This window comes from Caretta caretta, chromosome 1 (assembly GCF_965140235.1).
Source record: "Caretta caretta isolate rCarCar2 chromosome 1, rCarCar1.hap1, whole genome shotgun sequence".
In the NCBI taxonomy this organism is placed as follows: domain Eukaryota; kingdom Metazoa; phylum Chordata; order Testudines; family Cheloniidae; genus Caretta; species Caretta caretta.
Window position 1 is genome coordinate 217,368,654 of NC_134206.1, and position 20,209 is coordinate 217,388,862.

The 20,209-nt window shown below is 49.7% G+C and overlaps 1 protein-coding gene across 1 annotated transcript in view; it reads left to right on the plus strand.

Moving 5' to 3' along the window:
- LOC125628882 (scavenger receptor cysteine-rich type 1 protein M130-like) overlaps positions 1-3,146 on the plus strand; it is a 60,797-nt gene extending 57,651 nt beyond the window's left edge. The window contains exons 12-14 of the mRNA XM_075120334.1: positions 710-799; positions 1,772-1,915; positions 2,757-3,146. Of these exons, the coding sequence (XP_074976435.1) occupies positions 710-799; positions 1,772-1,915; positions 2,757-2,905 (383 nt within the window). The 3' untranslated portion in view covers positions 2,906-3,146. The remainder of the gene's footprint in view (positions 1-709; positions 800-1,771; positions 1,916-2,756) is intronic.
- Positions 3,147-20,209: the final 17,063 nt, after the last annotated feature.

A 20,209-nucleotide genomic window follows, 5' to 3' on the forward strand; every position in this document is an offset into this window, starting at 1 on the left:
GGCCCGGCTTGACAAAGCCCTGGCTGGGATGATTTAGTTGGTGTTAGTCCTGCTCTGAGCAGGGGGTGGGACTAGATGACCTCCTGAGGTCTCTTCCAACCCTAATCTTCTATGATTCTATGATCTAATTATCCTTAATTAATTAAATTTGATTTAATGAGAAGCCTTTTGTTGTCTTCATCCCCCTGCCTCTGTTTATAATCAAACTCCCTGAGCCAAGGGCAGAACTCATCACTTTCCACGCTCAGGCTCGGGCTCCTGGGTGCTGAGCAGCCACTATTTTTTTCCCATGGGTGTTTGAGCCCCAGAGCACCCATGGAGTCAGCGCCTATGTGCAGAGAGGAGGTTCCCCCTCCCCAGTGTAACAGGAAAATTCAAACCTGTCTGCAGAGATCAGCTGGATTCACACAGGCCGGCTCTGGCCTGGCAGCGCCCGTGTTCCAGCCTGTTATCTAAGCACAGGCCCAGATCCTGCTCCCATGGAAACACATGAAAGAGCTGCTGTTGGATTCTGCAGGGACAGGATTGGCCCCGAGTTATTTCTGGGACTCCTGTTTTACTGTAGTTCTCTGACTTGTGCCCCTTTCCCCATGGGCCCCTGCGACTTCCCCTCACACGTGCCATGGCAAACAGCTCTAGTTAGAAGGGCCACCTACGCTGAAGAGATGCTGCTGGTGCCATGGGCTGAGTGTGGTGTTTGCTGTTCCAGAGGGAGTTTCCCCGGGGGGGTCTCAGTTGGATTACGATAATGTGGAGGAGCCTGCCTTGAACGACGTCCCCCAGACTCCAGACGGCCGAGGTGAGCAGTGAATCCACCTCTTGGAAGCAACGTCACCCTGACAAAAAACTAACTGTATTTCCCAGTAGGGACAATAGTGGTTTGTTAAGAAAACCAGGGAGTTCACCCACCAGTATTGTGTATTGCCGTAACACTGGGGGTGCTGACCAGGGGCATGACAAGAGCTGTGTGGAGGCCCAGGTGTAGGGAAGCATGTGATGTCCTAGGTCATGACAGAGACCCATTGCAGGGATGGAAGGAGCAGTTCGCTCAGCAGCTGTCCATGCTGTACTTGACTCAGGTCACTGCCTTGTGACCCTCACTGCCAGGAGCACGAGGGTTCCTCACTATTTATAAAGACATCCCAAATCAGAGATCTCTACAGTGCAGCAGTGTTCCCTGAAAGTCTTTCCTGGCATGCAGCTATTGCAGCTTATATACATCTGTGTCAGACACGCTGGGACAGGGGGTGGGTGGGACATGGAGATTTTAAACCCAAGGGCCCATGTCCCACCCTTATTAGCTGGCCCAGTGGTATCAGTAGGTTGGAGACTGATGGCAGTTTATGGGGTGAACTGTATCAGGAGAACACACTGAAAAGACATTATCTTAAAATGTCAAGTTTAGGAAGCTGGGAACAAATTCTGGGCAATTCCAAGTCATTTACATTTGTAATTATTATAACAACATGCCTTGTGGAGCAATCCCTCTGGACTAGATCCCAGTCACCTCTTTCTATAACTCCCGCTCTGCCTTGTCATCTGGGAGCTCTAGGATCCACTCAATCAGCAATTGAAATGCATCAGATCAGTGTGATATGTGAAATCCTCCAGTCTAAGGGTTCCAGAGGAGGGCTCCTTTTCCTGTCCTGAAGGTGGAAGTTAAGTGCTGAGAGATCCCCAGGGACCAGTGAGGCTGGTGCATCTGTCACTTGTAGTTTATTTCTATCTTCACTGTGACTATTCTCTTAATTACTTCACATCTTCACGTCAGATGCCCCTGCGCTGCCTGGAGATGTCCCAGGGGATGGTTATGATGATGCCAGAGAAGTGTCTGACCCTGAAGGTGACACTGGCTTGGGGCAGAATGAGGAGGAAGGCACTGAGGCGAGTGAGAGGAACGGGGATTCACAAGGAGGTGAGTTTGCACTTCACACTGTCTCTGCAGAATGGGAGGGCTGGAAATGTGAGGAATGCAGCAAGGGAACAAACCCGGCCAACCCAGTGCCTGTGAGAAAAACTCTCCTTCTCTCTTCTTTTCATTCCCTCAAAGCAGAGGCTTCAGTGCCTGCCATGGTGACAGGAAAAGTGGGGTCCTTGCTGAATGATATTTCATGGTCAAACCAGCAAGATCCCTCAATCCCTAGGTTCAAATCCTTGTGTGGCTGCCGCACCCTGGATTACTGGATTGAGACCAATTTACTGCGCGTGTATCTTTTGGGCAGAATCTTATAAACCAAAGTCCTGTTAATGCTGCACAAATGTTAAAGAGCTTGTGACGCTTCCTGTAAAAGTCGGGCATTTGCCCATTATCCTTGGCCAATATCTCCCCTCCCCTCCCCATTGTGTCCTCAGCAGAGACACCACCAGCCACCCCAGAGGAGGTGCAGTGGTGATGAAATGTGCATTGCTTCGTACTTGATCAGAATTATGTGTTCATGTTTGTTGTTAGGGCAGAGTGAATTATACAATGTCCTTAACGAAGAGCTCCTTGCTCGTAAGTGATTGGGTTTTGTACATGAAGTGACAGGTAAATACAGTTGTCACTTGGCACCTTTAAATGGTCTGGAAACCAAGGGTTTTACTTCCAGAATACGTACAGAGGTGATGGATTAAAACTTGTCATGGACCCAATCAGAAGAACGAAGAGGGAACATTTTCTAACCCATATTGCAGAGTGCGCTCCACCCTTGCTATGCAGCCAGACCTCGCTATAAAACGGATCCACTGACTGTATGTGTCTCCCTTGGTATTTTCAGGTTGGAATCTGCACTCACTAAGGAATGAAGGTGTTTCTGGGATGGAGAAGGATACCCCGTTCCTGCCTCTTGGAGACACAACTTACGATGATGTGGGACATGGTGACTCTGGGAGATCAGTATCAGAACAATGTGATTGGACAAAATAACCTTGTGATGATGGAAAAGCTTTGCCTTTTTCTTTGAGAAATGTTTCCTTTGGCCTGATGCCCAGAGACAGACCCTGCCTGGTAGATAGACAAAGCAGGTGTTTTTATAGAATTTGTAAGAAGTTGCAGGAAATTCAATGGCGAGTGGGAAAAGGTTCACAAATTTCCTCTGTATAACTTCCCACTGATTGGCCAGGATGGACTTTTCCTGCTTTTTTATCCCTGTAATTTCTTCAGCTTCATTTTGGGCCTTTTTCTTATTAAATCCTTTCTGAAAGTTTTCCCCATAGTGGAAGTTTTTCTTCCCAGATGAATTATGCAATTTCCAGTGTTCACGACTGGGAGAGGCTGAGATTGAACAAACCAAAAGACAAGGATGGGCCACCTCTGGGTATGGCCGGCTGTTTGATGGGAGGTGAGTTTACACTGAATGTTCCATCAGGCATGTGGTAAAAGTGAGACACCAGCAAGAGAACATTATGAGATGAGCAACAAGGTTATTCCGAAACTGAATTCAGATTTGAAACTTTCATTGAATCCAAGGAGATCAATGGGAATTTCTCCCTGGGTAATTCACACCTGAAATTAAACAAATAGTGAAAAGAATTCCTCATTAGCGATAAATAGAGAGGATGAATATTTCTGCTCAGATGATAAATGAATTTTATAGACAATAGTGACAAGGGGAAGGTTAATCAGAGTCTGGATTTCCACTGAACCAATAAGGCTACAACAAGTAACAAGTCACTGAGTTCTCACAAGAAACCCCATTAAAACTAATCATCTTCGCACAGTGGCATGTTCATTTCCATGACAATCTACAAATACAGTTTAAAATCAATGCTGAGCCGAGTACTGACCAGTGCAGAAGCCAAAAGTGTTTGAATTAATCCTCAGAGAAGTAAATACCAGAATGCTTGCAGAGTGCATCACTATTTCACAGAGGTGTCTGTCTTTCCTTCACCACAAATCCTGCATTCAGCTTGGTCACTTCATCTGTACACGGACACAATGGAAATAGAAAAGGTCCAGTCGAGAGTGAGGGCTGTTCAGGCCGAGTGTCTGGGGTGCCTCTCCAGTCCAATCTCTAGTCAAGCAGGAGGAAGACTTATCTGTGCCTGCCATGGCTCAGATCCCACCTCCACTGGCCCTGGGCAACACAAGTCCTCCCCTCTGTGCCTCACAGGCCCTGCTGTTCAGCTTAGAGGTAGGTGTACACCAAGCCTCGGGCCCTCCAAGCATCTCCCTGCAGTGTCCAGCTCAGTGGCAGATTTAGAGTTAGTGGGGCCCCCCGGCCCTGTGCTCAGCTTCATTTTGGGGGCCCCTCCTTGGGATCCAGACAAGAAAAAGGACATTCTCTCTTATCTCCCTCCCATCCCCTTTTTTCTTCCTCCTCCTCCTATAAGTAATAGGAAGTAAATGAAAATAAAGTGAGGTACCTTGATAGTTTTTGTAGTCTAACTTACTTTTCCACAGGCCACTTGAAAATCGCAGAGGGTCTCAACGGACCACTTAATGATCTTTCTAAATATTGTTTGTACCATTAGCTAACTATTGTAAAGCGCTTTGGATAAGAGTGCTTTATAAAAAAAAATGTAAAAAAACATTGAGGTGCGGGGTCTGACCAGGACTTAGGGTGTGGGAGGGGGCTCAGGGCTGGAGGTGCAGGGTCTGGGAGGAAGTTAGGGTGCAGGAGCAGGATAGAGGTTGGGGTGCAGGGTCTGGCCAGGAGTTAGGGTGCAGGAGGAGGCTCAGGGCTAGGGCAGGGGGTTGGGGTTTAGAGCACTTACCTGGGACAGCTGTTGTTTGGTGCAAGGGGTGCAGGTGGGGATGTGGGGAGGGTGCAGGAGTCAGGGTGGGCAGGGGGCTGGGGCTGTGGGGGGCAGGTGTGTGAGGGGTTGCAGGAGTCAGGCAGGGCAGGGGGCTGGGTGTGTGTGACGGGGTGCAGGAGTCATGGCTGGGAGTGTGTGAGGGGGTGCAGGAGTTCGGGCTGTGTGAGGGAGTGTGTGAGGGGGTGCAGGGTCTGGGAGGGATTTAGGATGCAGGAGGGGGTTCAGAGTTGGGGCAGGAGGTTAAGTGTGGAGCGCTTACCTGGGGCAGCTCCCATTTGGTGCGAGGGGTGCAGGTGGGAATGTGGGGGAGGGGGGGAGGAGCTCCCGTTTGGTGCTCAGGGTGGGGGTGGGGATGGAGGAGTGCAGGAGTCAGGGCATGAGGAGTGGGGGGCTGGGTATGTGGGGGGGTTACAGGAGTCAAGGAGGGCAGGGGGCTGGGAGTGTGTGAGGGGGGTGCAGGAGTCAGGGCAAGGGGCTGGGGTTGTGGGGGTGAGGTCGTGGGGGTGCTCTCAATCCCCTGACCCACCCCACTCCAGCCCCCTGCCCTGAGCACCTCACGACAGAGGTTTGGGGAGGTATGTGTAGGGCGACTGCAGGTGCCCCGCCTTTGCTCCACCCTGCCCTGATTCCAGCCCCTGCCCCAAGGTCCCACCCCGACATCTTCTCCGCCTCCTCCCACAAGGGTGCTGTGGCCCCTCTCCTCCCGCTCCCTCCCGGAGTGACCTGAGTGCTGGCAAACAGCTGCTTAGCGGCGGGGGAAGCGCTGGGAGGGAGACGGAGGGGCGGGACCACAGCACGCTGAGGGGAGGAGGTGGGAAAGAGGCGGGGAAGGGGGGAGCTTGGCTGCCGGTGCGTGCAGAGTCTGCAGCAGGAGTCAGCAGGACCAAGCTTCTGCCCCCACACCTGCCCCCTGGGGCCCCCTGTCATTGGGGGGCCCCATGCCAGGGCACCCTGTGTTTTACTGTAAATCCTCCTCCAGTCCAGCTCCTGGTCCCCTAGACACTCACAATATTCATGGAGTCATTGCTTCAAAAGAAGCTGTGGAACCCAGCTTAGCAGTTACACCTCCGATCACTGCTCCACTCATCATACAGCACTTAGATATGCTTCTAGTTAAATCAAGTATAAGATTATTTAACAAAGACTGAGATTCAAGCAGTAGCAAGCAGAAGTATTGCAAAGAAATTATGTATAAAACAAAATTGTAACATGCCTTCTGCAGCCCAGATTTAATTAACAAGATACTCTCATGTCTTGTAGAATAATCCTTACCCAAAACACTTGCAGCGTTTTACAGCCACATTGACTGTGACCTTCCTTTCATGAGTCAAGTACGCTGGCAGCTTGCCTCCAAAGTGAAGGATCCTGTGTGTTCCTTTGCCCCCCTAAAAATATACCAGTCCCATCCTTTGTCTTGATTCATAAACAGGACACCCCCTGCTCTTTTGTTCCTCCCTGTAGAATTTCTCTCTTGTAGATTTTGCAGACTTTCCACTTCCTCTGGCTCAGAAGACAAATAGGCTTCCATTGTGAGGAGTGCAATACACAATACAAACAACCGGACAGGGAGATAGGTGTCTGTTACCCCCTGCTTGAGAGGACCATTTCAGAGGTATGTCACCTCCTGGTGATCTGCCTTAACTCCTTAAGTATCATCTGTACAGACATTCTGCAATGGTTATGACGACTGCTGGGCTACTGGCTCTTGGTAGATGCCTCATATGCCACCCATTAGTGAACTATGCTGCCTATATCTGACCCAGGGAATCCTTGTGAAATACTGTGCACCATCAGGTTCCTGGCTCACACCAGTTCCTTCCTCCGGCATTGTGACCTGGTGCATGGGGTTGCAGAGCCACTTGGTTTTGGTCCTGCGGCCCCTCCATCATCTGTCATTATGAATGGGTCTCCAGTCCAAACCTGAGAGGTGCTGCAACACCGTGAGTCAGGCTGCGATGCCACTTACTCAAATGTGGCCCAGCACCCCGTTGACTTTATGGAGGAGCGGCCAGGCCACTCCTGGGAGGCCCTGCATCCCCATGTGCCAGGTCACAGTGCCCGGAGCAGGGAGCTGGGCCCAGCCCTGCAGGACGGGAACCGCCACTGCAGGCTCTCCAACCCCAGAACCCGCCCCACCCGCCCCACCCCTCCTGGACAGGCCAGGGTTTGGATTGTGGTGCCAGCCTGGAGGGTGCATACAGGTCGTGGTGGGTTGCAAGAAAAGCGAAGTGCAGTTAGTGGGTTGTCTTAGCAACAAGCTGGGGAACCGCGGCTCTAATCTACCAGCTCAGGTACCAGAGCAGTGACACTGGGGCCGCACAAGTTTCAACGCAGGCTCGTCCCACGGTAATTACCCAGGGTTCTGGGTGGGCTGGTAGAGACGTGCTGAAGCACATGATGCCTGGTACCTGAGCTAGCTACATTAAAGCTCGTGCTGGTACGTCCGCTCAAGCCGTGATCACACTTTGTGACTGCAGTGTAGACGTACCCTCCACAGTGAAAGGAAAGCAAAAGGCAGTGAATAGCGTAGCTGAAGCCGATGTACTTAGATCTACTCACCGCAGTGTCTTCACTGCGGTGCGTCGACAGCAGACGCTCCCCCATCGACTCTGCCTGCGCCTCTCACTCCGGTGGAGAACCAGAGTCGACGGGAGAGCGCTCGGCGGTCAACTTCTTGTGTCTAGACTACATCAACCCCCGCTGGGTCGATTGCTGCCCATCGATCCAGCGGGTAATGTAGACAAGCCCTCAGAAAAGTCTGCAAAGAAGGCTGGACATAAGAGCAACATCAGACATCTCTATGAAGCTGAACTGGGTGATTTCAGATGATCTTAGCCTCGACCCTAGTCTGTTGTTGAAGGGGTCCAGACTAGTCATCCCCACATGGGGGTGAAAAAGGACATTCTGCATAAACTGCACGGGGGCCACCAAGCCAGACCAAAATGTGCAGAAACAGCTCAACAGTGGCCCTCACTGAGCAACAAGTACCCGAGAGAGAGGTGAGAACTCTGAGACCTGCATTCACATGAGAACCAACCAACCAGAACCATCGTTTCCTTCCCTCTCCCAGAAACACCATGGTGGAAAGATCTTCTCCAGCTGGCTAATCGAACCTCCCTTCCATTCACTGGCTCCTTGTCAAGATTTATTGAAATAGACAAGGTGCTGACGACTACATCACAGACAGTGGGGTCAGGAGGAAATCCATGTTTGACTGCAATGGAATCCCACTGTAAGTCTGCTCTGATAATGATCCTCAGTTACTATTGGACACTGTTAAATTTACAAATCCCTGCAGTTTCACTCATTACATCAGTTCCCAGTTTTCATAAAACCATGGGGAAGCACAACTCTCTGTGAAAACAGTGGAACAGATTCTTACAATATCTGGCCTTGTTCCCCTGCTTGCCAGCACCTCTGGCAAAAAGATTCAGACTCGATGAGTAGCTGAGTTGAGTTCCATCATCCCAACCATCCCTTCACTATTAGATCTTAGTTGGACTGAATTTCTAATGCTCCTAAGAAAGGAAGAACAACCTAAAAGCCATCAGAAGAGAAACTTTGTCAGGAGTCACAGACTCAATCCCCTGAGGGAGCTGAATGCAGGAGATCGGGTGTGGCTGAAAGGCTCTGCAGAAGGAGGAATAGTACAGGCACAGCTGAACACCCCTCGATCTGACCCTGTTCGACTTCTGGAGTATCATTTCACACCAGGCTTTTCAGCAGGTAAATCTCACGGAGCACTCAGATCCGTACTTCCGGGCTGAACCTGCGAGTAATGAGCCCCCTGCTCAAATAGACTATCCACCATCTCCTCCGAATCTGACTAAAAGGAGACAGCCAGCTAGTTCTAAGAGCCTCCCTCCTTCCTGAAAGATTAGGTCAGACCTTGGATACCTGAGGAACTCAGGGATTTAGTAATCAAGTCCTTTACTTGGGCAGAACAGTCCCCTAGCACGAGGCTGAAGTGTCAGGCAGTCTTCCCAGCCTTCTCTGGGATGTTTTTAATATTCTGTGTTGATGTTTAGTGCATGGCTGGATCGATGAATGTTTTCTTTTCATTCCCTCCTCACAGAGGAGGATTTTGTCTCGGGACACTTTTTAGACAGGCCACTAGGGGGCCTTACAGAAGAAGTACACAGCTGCAGGCAAGGAGGAAATTAAGGTTATTCTGTTATTTACCTGTCCTTTAGCAGACTCTGTGAATTCAGCCGGCTGGGCTGGAAGGCTGCACAGCAGCAATGAGATTGATTCAGGTCACTGGGATCAGGCAGGTGTTGAGATGCTAATGGCTCACGCTGCTGAAACTCATGCAGGAGGCTCTAGCTGTCTGCCACATCAGCCATCTCTCCTGCAGGGAGCTGAGACCCTGCATTCACAAGGGCACTAACCAGCTGTTGGCATCAGCACATCTGTGACACTGGACTAACACTGTTATCTTCCTGAGCCCAGCCTGGATCTGTGCTGTCGGTCACATGCACAGGAGGGGAGCGGTTCTCCAAATGCAGCCGAAGAGAGAAAATCCTGATAAAAAAGGCTTTTCAATGCTGAGCACTCGTGGGAATCAGGCAGGCAGTGATGTAGTGGTAAAAAAAGGAGGTGGGTGAACTCCCAAACTAAACTCCATATTCCCCAAAGGACACCTGGATAAACTCTGTTTACTCTCATTTACTCCCAATCATAGAATCATAGAATCATAGAATATCAGGGTTGGAAGGGACCCCAGAAGGTCATCTAGTCCAACCCCCTGCTCGAAGCAGGACCAATTCCCAGTTAAATCATCCCAGCCAGGGCTTTGTCAAGCCTGACCTTAAAAACCTCTCAGGAAGGAGATTCTACCACCTCCCTAGGTAGCGCATTCCAGTGTTTCACCACCCTCTTAGTGAAAAAGTTTTTCCTAATATCCAATCTAAACCTCCCCCACTGCAACTTGAGACCATTACTCCTCGTTCTGTCATCTGCTACCATTGAGAACAGTCTAGAGCCATCCTCTTTGGAACCCCCTTTCAGGTAGTTGAAAGCAGCTATCAAATCCCCCCTCATTCTTCTCTTCTGCAGGCTAAACCATCCCAGCTCCCTCAGCCTCTCCTCATAAGTCATGTGTTCTAGACCCCTAATCATTTTTGTTGCCCTTCGCTGGACTCTCTCCAATTTATCCACATCCTTCTTGTAGTGTGGGGCCCAAAACTGGACACAGTACTCCAGATGAGGCCTCACCAATGTGGAATAGAGGGGAACGATCACGTTCCTCGATCTGCTCGCTATGCCCCTACTTATACATCCCAAAATGCCATTGGCCTTCTTGGCAACAAGGGCACACTGCTGACTCATATCCAGCTTCTCGTCCACTGTCACCCCTAGGTCCTTTTCCGCAGAACTGCTGCCTAGCCATTCGGTCCCTCGTCTGTAGCGGTGCATTGGATTCTTCCATCCTAAGTGCAGGACCCTGCACTTATCCTTATTGAACCTCATCAGATTTCTTTTGGCCCAATCCTCCAATTTGTCTAGGTCCTTCTGTATCCTATCCCTCCCCTCCAGTGTATCTACCACTCCTCCCAGTTTAGTATCATCCGCAAATTTGCTGAGAGTGCAATCCACACCATCCTCCAGATCATTTATGAAGATATTGAACAAAACCGGCCCCAGGACCGACCCTTGGGGCACTCCACTTGATACCGGCTGCCAACTAGACATGGAGCCATTGATCACTATCCGTTGAGCCCGACAATCTAGCCAGCTTTCTACCCACCTTATAGTGCATTCATCCAGCCCATACTTCCTTAACTTGCTGACAAGAATACTGTGGGAGACCGTGTCAAAAGCTTTGCTAAAGTCAAGAAACAATACATCCACTGCTTTCCCTTCATCCACAGAACCAGTAATCTCATCATAAAAGGCGATTAGATTAGTCAGGCATGACCTTCCCTTGGTGAATCCATGCTGGCTGTTCCTGATCACTTTCCTCTCATGCAAGTGCTTCAGGATTGATTCTTTGAAGACCTGCTCCATGATTTTTCCGGGGACTGAGGTGAGGCTGACTGGCCTGTAGTTCCCAGGATCCTCCTTCTTCCCTTTTTTAAAGATTGGCACTACATTAGCCTTTTTCCAGTCATCCGGGACTTCCCCCGTTCGCCACGAGTTTTCAAAGATAATGGCCAATGGCTCTGCAATCACAGCCGCCAATTCCTTCAGCACTCTCGGATGCAACTCGTCCGGCCCCATGGACTTGTGCACGTCCAGCTTTTCTAAATACTCCCTAACCACCTCTATCTCCACAGAGGGCTGGCCATCTCTTCCCCATTTTGTGATGCCCAGCGCAGCAGTCTGGGAGCTGACCTTGTTAGTGAAAACAGAGGCAAAAAAAGCATTGAGTACCTTAGCTTTTTCCACATCCTCTGTCACTAGGTTGCCTCCCTCATTCAGTAAGGGGCCCACACTTTCCTTGGCTTTCTTCTTGTTGCCAACATACCTGAAGAAACCCTTCTTGTTACTCTTGACATCTCTTGCTAGCTGCAGCTTCAGGTGCGATTTGGCCCTCCTGATATCATTCCTACATGCCCGAGCAATATCTTTATACTCTTCCCTGGTCATATGTCCAACCTTCCACTTCTTGTAAGCTTCTTTTTTATGTTTAAGATCCGCTAGGATTTCACCATTAAGCCAAGCTGGTCACCTGCCATATTTACTTTCTTTCGACTCATTGGGATGGTTTGTCCCTGTAACCTCAACAGGGATTCCTTGAAATACAGCCAGCTCTCCTGGACTCCTTTCTCCTTCAAGTTAGTCCCCCACGGGATCCTGGCCATCCGTTCCCTGAGGGAGTCGAAGTCTGCTTTCCTGAAGTCCAGGGTCCGTATCCTGCTGCTTACCTTTCTTCCCTGCGTCAGGATCCTGAACTCAACCAACTCATGGTCACTGCATCCCAACTACACGACTGCAGGCCAGTGCCGAAGGATCAACTTGGACGCCTAATTCAAGCTGCTGGTTTTGAAAACCAGACACTAAGCGTGTTCCTCACAGAGTTTGCAGGCCAGGGACTCTCTTTTATTATGTATTTGTACAGCCCTCAATGTACAGTGGGGCCCTAATCCTGACTGGGGCTGTTGCCCCTTTTCAACCCAAGCAGCTCATCAGAGTTTGGGGCTCTGGGGCTGTTCCAGCTGGAAGCAGAAATTGTTGGTGTCTGGTATTTTCTTTGGTGCAATCTTGGTTGTTTCCAAGGAATGTACAAAATCTGAACACAGGAGGGACGAAGAACAGAAGGAGCCGTTTTTTAGTTTACTAGCCCTCAACTTCTTTAGCTAACAAACCCAAATGCTCTCCTTAGCACAGGGGTCTGCTCTATGAAGGGCCTGTCCAGCCAGGGAGCAGGAGGCTCTGGCCTAAGGAGAAGCTCAGCAGGCAAGTGTAGGGAACCAGCTGATCCAGCTAAGCAGCAGCTAATGAGTGGCTCCAGTTCCCAGCTGGAAGATGTAAGAGAGGACCCAGGCCTGGGGGGAACAAAAGACAAACACTTCCCTGAGCAGCAGGAGGAGGAGGAGGAGGCTGCAATAGTGCAGGGCCCTGTAGCCCCCTGAGGCGAAGGGAGGGCTGTGACCCTTGAGCTATTGGGGCTAGAGGACCCTGAAGTATCAGCCCAGGTCAGGACTATCACTTGCGTTACTTTTCCATATGCCTTGTCTTTGTGTGGCAGAGGAATAACAGAGGTGACTAAAGCAGAGTTGGGTGGGGCTGGTTGTTTTGCCCCCAGGCTGGTGGACAGGCCCAGCGGAAGGGTGGAGAATGCAGGCTGTGTCTGCCACTCCCCAGGAAACCATGGATCTTGAATCCTCTTTACAATGGACAGGGGAGCAACTGTAGCTACAACATCAGCAGCTGCACCAGATTGTGACCCAGCAGCAGCAGTTACACCAGAAGCTTCAGTTACAACAACAACAGCGCCAGCAAAAGCAGCAGGGAGCAGCAGTGGTTTATGTCTCATCTGAAAACTGGAGCCCACAGGTGAGTGCGGGGCTGTGGTTTCCTGTGTGGGAGGGAGAAGTCCTCACCAAAATGGGGAGAGAAGATGTTCTTGAGGCCTTCCTAGGGACTTTTGAGCAGCTGGCCAGGGCATACTATTAGCCCTGGAGGAGTGGGCCACTAAGATTGCTCCTTACTCAACAGGAGAGGCCCAAGCAGTGTGTCATGACCTGGGGGTTGAGATGGCAATGGACAATGGGACACTGCAGGAACCCTACTAGGCTGCCTAAGACTTAGTGGAGAGGGCTATCATCGTCCATTCAAACATGAACCCATTGGCTCTAGATTCCCACCGAGGGCTGCAGCCCAACGCTTCCAGGATTTGTGTTCTCTTCTTGGCTGAAATCAGAGACTTATTTGCCAGTGGAAATGGTGATGTTAGAACAGTTTTTCCAAACTATCCTGGGGTGGCACAAGTTGTGGGTTGGCTGCCACCGGGTAACTTGCCTGGAGGAGGCAGTCTGCCTCGTAGAGAACTTTCTGGAGACTGAACTGGAGCGTGAGCCTCTGGGAAAAGCTTAGGAGTACTTATAGCACCTTAGAGACCAACAAATTTATTTAAGCACAAGCTTTCGTGAGCTACAGCTCACTTGGCAATCAAACGCGCACAGATCTCTAAAGGGGCTGAATTGGTCTATGTAGAGTGTATTCATCGGGATGTTTGGTCCTACCCTGTGGCTAAAGTCAGGTTAATGGTCTGGAGCAGCAGGTTGAAATGTCAGTGGCGATGGCCTGACTCCTAGCCTACCTGATGGTATTGGGCTGGGACAGGGGACCTGTGGGGACCTGTAACCAGTCTTGTGAGTGTAGCTGGGAAGGCAGGGTTGGCACTTAACCTCCTCTTGGCATCCCAAGTTAAGCTTAAAGAAATTTTCCCCTTTTCTGACCCTGAGCTGTTCCGTTCCAAACCAAAGTGCTGTTGGGAGCAGTGTCAGGCCAGAAGGGTCAGGGTGCAGTGTAGTTTGGAGCTCCCTGAAGAGCAGCCACAGGCACAGCCTCCTCCTCGGGACAACCCACTGGCCTGAGAGGAGGGACCCAACTTCATCCAGAGTCAGAGGGAGGAGCCAGTCTTGAGTCTTCCGTATGCCTGGTTGACTTGGGCACATGGATTGTTGGTTGCTCCTGACCAGGATGCCCAGCACCCCCATTTTGAACTAAAAGGGGATCTCTTGGGAGTGTGTGTGTGTGTGTGTGTGTGTGTGTGAGATCCGGGACAAAAAAACCAGGGCCTGCCAAACCCAACTCCTGGTCCTTAAGTTGTATTGGAACTAAGTATTAAAACTGGCCCAAGATGTACCGTGGTCCTGTCACTTGGGAGTGGAAAAGACCTAAGGGAGGATTCTGGCCCAGTTCCTTTGGCCCTTGGATTATTGCAACCTGAAAAATTATTGTTCATCCTGTCCAGAATGCCAACTGGTGGTCCCACAGCCAGCCCACAGGGTCCCTCAATCCTCTTCTATTGGTGAGCAGCCCTTTTGCCAACATTGGGGTCGACCTCTTGTGGTCCCTGGAACCAAGTTCAATCTGATGTCAGTTTATGTTGGCGACTGTTCATTATTATAACCCGAGCCATAGCCCTGTGCTCGGCTGTGTCCCAGACACAATCGCTACTCAATTAATGGATGTGTTTGCAAGAGGCGGGTTTCTAAGAGTTCTCCTGACAGACCGGGGCACAACGTTCATGTCCCAGTTAATACCTCAGTTTTGTGGTCTCCTGAAAATGTATTCAGTTAAAACCTCTGTTGCCCGCAAACAGACGCTCTGGTCGAGCAGCTTAACCCTATTTCATCCTATTTACTATGTTACCAGATTTGCCTGTTACTTTGGGGTATGCTCATTTATTAGGGTTACTCTTCTGGGGGGGGGAGGTGTTTCTATAAAATTCTATTAATGTACTGTTTGTGTCACTTGTGTTTTTATATGGAGCTCTACCTTTCCCTTCTGCATGTCCCCTCCCAATGGAGCTATCCCGCAGGACCTAGGTTCCCTAGGGCTGGGTTCCTCCAGCCCCAGAACCGGATGAACACACACACACACACATATTAACAGAGTAAGTCTGAGCGGACCGGGTCAATCAGCACTTTCAAGCTGTTACCCTTATATGTCCCTGGACTCAATGGGACCACCAGGTCACTGTGCTCTGGAACTACCCTCCGGCCCTCAAGAGAAACTTGATCCAGGACATGCAAGTCCTCCCCCCACTTCCAAGTACAAATAGTTACATGCCATGCTGATTGCATCCCAGTGCGCTCTGATCAATTCCGAGGCTAATGATAACTTCATAGATGCTCAAGTTGCTCAAGTGGTACAAATCCATCTCTGTTTAAAGCTTACAGCATTTCTCGTAGAAACAATATACGAGTCCCTCCTGTCCTCAGAGCCAGTGATACAGAAACAGTACTGCTCAAGACCATAATGCAGGGCCATTGGGAAGTACTACAGTTCAATGTGATCTATTCTTCACACTTCCCCCTAATTCTCTGCATCACCTGACTGGAGCAGCATAAGCCTTGCATCTCCTGGTGAGAAAAGAGGATCAGTTTCCTCTCTGAATACGGTCAAAGGGTCTGACTGCATGCTCCTAGCCCCAACCTTCTGGTCTGGGTCTCCTGCAGCCAATTTGAAGCATCTGTGTGGGAACTCCAGTTCATGGTGGCTAGACTGAAGTGGTCACTTCCAAGCCTCAGTCCCCATATCCCTGAAAAGTATTGGGATTATGGAGACATTTTTAAAAGAAGAATACAGACATGCTACCTCTGCACTGGGACTATGACTGCCTCACAGACCTGCAGCCCACAGCAAATGTCCCTTATGGACAGATCTATGCAATGTCTGAGCCAGAATTAGCAGCCCTTCATGTGTAAATCCAGGAGAACCTGGCCAAGGGCTTCATCTGATGCTCCACCTCCCGAGAAGGGGGGTGTCATAAATATAAAGGAAAGGGTAACCACCTTTCTGTATACAGAACTATAAAATCCCTCCTGGCCAGAGGCAAAACCCTTTCACCTGTAAAGGGTTAAGAAGCTAAGATAAACTCGCTGGCACCTGACCAAAATGACCAATGAGGAGACAAGATACTTTCAAAGCTGGAGGGGGGCGGGAACAAAGGGTCTGTCTGTCTGTGTGATGCTTTTGCCGGGAACAGATCAGGAATGCTCTTTGTAACTCCTCAGAACTTCTGTTACGTTAGTAAGTAATCTAGCTAGAAATGTGTTAGATTTCCTTTTGTTAAATGGCTGGTAAAATAGGTTGAGCTGAATGGAATGTATATTCCTGTTTTTGTGTCTTTTTGTAACTTTAGGTTTTGCCTAGAGGGATTCTCTATGTTTTGAATCTAATTACCCTGTAAGGTAGTTACCATCCTGATTTTACAGAGGTGATTCTTTTACTTTTTCTTCAATTAAAATTCTTGTTTTAAGAACCTGATTGCTTTTTCATTGTTCTTAAGATCCAAGGGTTTGGGTCTGTGTTCACCTATGCAAATTGGTGAGGGTTTTTATCAAGCCTTCCCCAGGAAAGGGGGTGTAGGTCTTGGGGGGATATTTTCGGGGGAAGACGTCTCCAAGTGGGCTCTTTCCCTGTTTTTTGTTTAACACGCTTGGTGGTGGCAGCATAGGGTTCAAGGACAAGGCAAAGTTTATACCTTGAGGAAGTTTTTAACCTAAGCTGGTAAGAATAAGCTTAGGGGGTCTTTCATGCAGGTCCCCACATCTGTACCCAAGAGTTCAGAGTGGGGAAGGAACCTTGACAAGGGGCCAGTCCTTTGTGTTAAGAAAAAGGACCGAAAGTGACATCTTTGCATAGTCTATCAGGCCCTAAACTGGGTGACAGTCTGAAACTTGTATCTCCTGCCCTTAATCTCGGAGTGTGCAGTGTGCAGATCGTATGCAGCATGCCTGAATTTTCAGCAGACTGGACCTCTGTGGCACGTGTAAACTAGCTTGCATCAGGTCAGGAGACGAATGGAAGACTGCCTTTTGATCCCGTTATGGGCACTTTGAATATTTAGTAATGCCATTTGGGCTGACCAACATTCCTGTGACCTTTCAGTACTCCATGAATGACATATTTAGAGACATCTTAGAGCAGTAGGTAGTCATCTATCTCAATGACAACTTTGTGTTTTCACATAATCCTGAGCAGCATTGTTACCATGTTCGTTCCATCCTGGAAAGACTACAGAAGTATGGCCTCAGAGAAGGGGTCCAGATGGACCCCCAGAAGGTATTCATAGTAGAAGCCGATGCCTCTAATGTAGCCATTGGGGCCATAGTCTCTCAGAGCCATGGTGCACAGCAAGTATTGAGTCCGTTTGCCTACTACTCCTGAAAACTCATCCCTGCTGAGTAGAATTATGATATATAAGGAACTACTCACAATTAAATTGGCCTTCAGAGAGTGGCAAAATTATCTCAAGGGAGCCCAACACACAGTGCAAGTCTTTTCTGACTGTAAGAACCTTGAATATCTGCATAAGGCTCGAGCCTTGAACTAAAGACAGCTCAGGTGGGCATTATTCTTCTCTTGGTTTGATTTCATCATCACCTATCACCGGGAACCAAGAATGGGAAAGCCAATGCCTTATCCTGAAAGGGGGAGTGCTACCAACAGGGTGAGGAGCCTAACAAAGAACCACCCTGTCTCTGAAAACCTCACAATTTCCTTAGTGCCACACTATACTAAGACCTGCTTGATCTAATCCGATCTGCTTTGTGGGGAAGTCCATTATCACAGGAGGTGACAGAACAGCCTGAGCAAATGAGAGACAGAACTAAAATGCAATGTTCCACACATGATGGGATCACTTACCTTGATGGGTGCATATTCATTCCATGAGGATGCCCCGGCTAGAAGTGCTCCATCTCTGCTCTGACATTTCATTGGCAGGCCACTTTTGCTATGTCATAAATATAAAGGGAAGGGTAAACCCCTTTAAAATCCCTCCTGGCCAGAGAAAAAAATCCTATCACCTGTAAAGGGTTAAGAAGCTAAAGGTAACCTCTCTGGCACCTGACCAAAAGGACCAATGAGGAGACAAGATACTTTCAAAAGCTGGGAGGAGGGAGAGAAACAAAGGGTCTGTGTCTGTCTGCATGCTGCTTTTGCCAGGGATAGAACAGGAATGGAGTCTTAGAACTTTTAGTAAGTAATCTAGCTAGGTATGTGTTAGATTATGATTTCTTTAAATGGCTGAGAAAAGAATTGTGCTGAATAGAATGACTATTCCTGTCTGTGTGTCTTTTTTGTAACTTAAGATTTTGCCTAAAGGGATTCTCTATATTTTGAATCTAATTACCCTGTAAGGTATCTATCATCCTGATTTTACAGAGGTGATTCCTTGACTTCTGTTAAAAGTCTTCTTGTAAGAACACTGAATGCTTTTTCATTGTTCTAAGATCCAAGGGCAAATTGGTGAGGATTTTTACCAAACCTTCCCCAGAAAGTGGGGTGCAAGGATTGGGAGGATTTTGAGGGGAAAGACGTGTCCAAACTACGTTTCCCAGTAAACCCAGTTAAAGTTTGGTGGTGGCAGTGGAAATCCAGGGGCAAAGGATAAAATTAATTTGTACCTTGGGGAAGTTTTAACCTAAGCTGGTGAAAGTAAGCTTAGGAGGTTTTCATGCAGGTCCCACATCTGTACCCTAGAGTTCAGAGTGGGGAAGGAACCTTGAAAGGCTACCTTAAGACTTTCCACACAGTTTTCCATTTCTTCTGGTGGCCCCACATCTGAGTTGAAATCTGTGATGACATTGATTTTTGTGACCTGTGCGTGTACTCCAACAGGCCATGTACTGAACCCCTTTGTGCCCTAGTACCCCTGGAGACTCCATCTAGACCAGAGGTTACTACCCAGTCAATTGCGATCTCTGGATGCTAAAAGTCTGGTGGTGTAGCGGGGCTGCCGCTAAGGCAGGCTCCCTGCTTGCCCTGGCCCCACGCTGCTCCTGGGAGGGGCCAGCACACCCCTGCAGCCCTGGGAGAGAGGGGAGGCAGGGGTCTCCATGTGCTGCTCCTGCTGGCAAGCACCACCTCCGCAGCTCCCATTGGCCAGGAACGGGAAACTGTGACCAATTGGAGCTGCAGGGGTGGTGCCTGCAGAGGGGCAGCACATGGAGCCACGTGCCACCCCAGGGGCTGCAGGGACACATTGGCCCCTTCCGGGAATGGCATGGGGCCTGGGCAGGCACGGAGCCTGCCTTAGTCCTGCTGCACCACCGCTTGGAAGCAGCCCGAGGTAAGTGTTGCCCAGCGGGAGCCCACACCCCAAACCCCAGCCCTAAGCCCCTTCCCAGACCCAGAACCCCATACCCCCTCCTTCACCCCATACCTCATCCTGCACACCAAGCCCCTGCCCCAGCCCTGACCACCCTCCCAGAGCCAACACCCTGTACCCCCTCCTGAACCCCAACACTCTGCTGCAGCCCGGAGCCCCCTCCTGCACCCAAACTCCATCCCAGAGCTTGCATCCCTCAAACCCTCCTGCACCCCAACCCCCTGTCCCAGGATCAGGCCAAAGCCCTCTCCCACACTCCAAACCCCTCAGCCCCAGCCCAGAACCCACACCCCCTCCCGATCCCCAACCCCTTGCTCCAGCCTGGTGAAAGTGAGTTAGCATGGGGGAGAGTGAGCAGTGGAGAGAGGGGGGTGGAGTGAGCGGCTTGGGGCTTTTGGCTTAGCAGAAGGGGCAGGGTGGATCCTGGGTTGTACTTAAATTCAAAAAGTGATCTTGTGCATAAAAAGGTTGGAGATCATTGACTAGACCCTGGACCTCCATCACCTTGGACTTTCATGGTGGAACTCCCTGACTCTCATAACCACACAGTGGTCTTGAGTATGGTGTGCCATTTTGGTCAGTTGGTCTACTTCATCCCCTGTAACAGCCTGCCCTCTGCTGACTCCTAATGGTTCATGTGATCCATCTTGATGGACTTCCAGAGTGTAACACATTGGACTGAGGCCCACTGATTGTCTCACACTTTTGGCATGAAGCAGTCAGGCTAATGGATATTCACGTTTTTAACTCCTCCATGTACTGTCCCCAGATAGATGGGCAGACAGAGCCGGTGAAGTATTAGAGCAAAACCTACGGTGCTTTGTTAACTACCATCAAAATAACCGGTTCTGCCTCCTTCCTTAAGCTTTGTTCTCATACAACAAGCTGAACACACCACCATGGGCACAGTCAATTCTTTCCAAATTTACAGGTTCCACCCTAGCTTCCACCTGGACTTGACAGCAGCCTCCCCGAACCCAGCAACTGCTGACTGGATCCAACAAATTCACCATATCCAGGAGGAGCTTAAGGACCACCTCCAAGATGTGAAAAGGGACTACAAGCCATATGCAGATCTTTGACACCAGGAAGGCCCAGCTCTCAGGGTGGGTCAAAGGGTCTGGCTTTCAGCAAAACACCTCCATATGAACCAGCCATACTGCAAGCTAGACCTCCAGT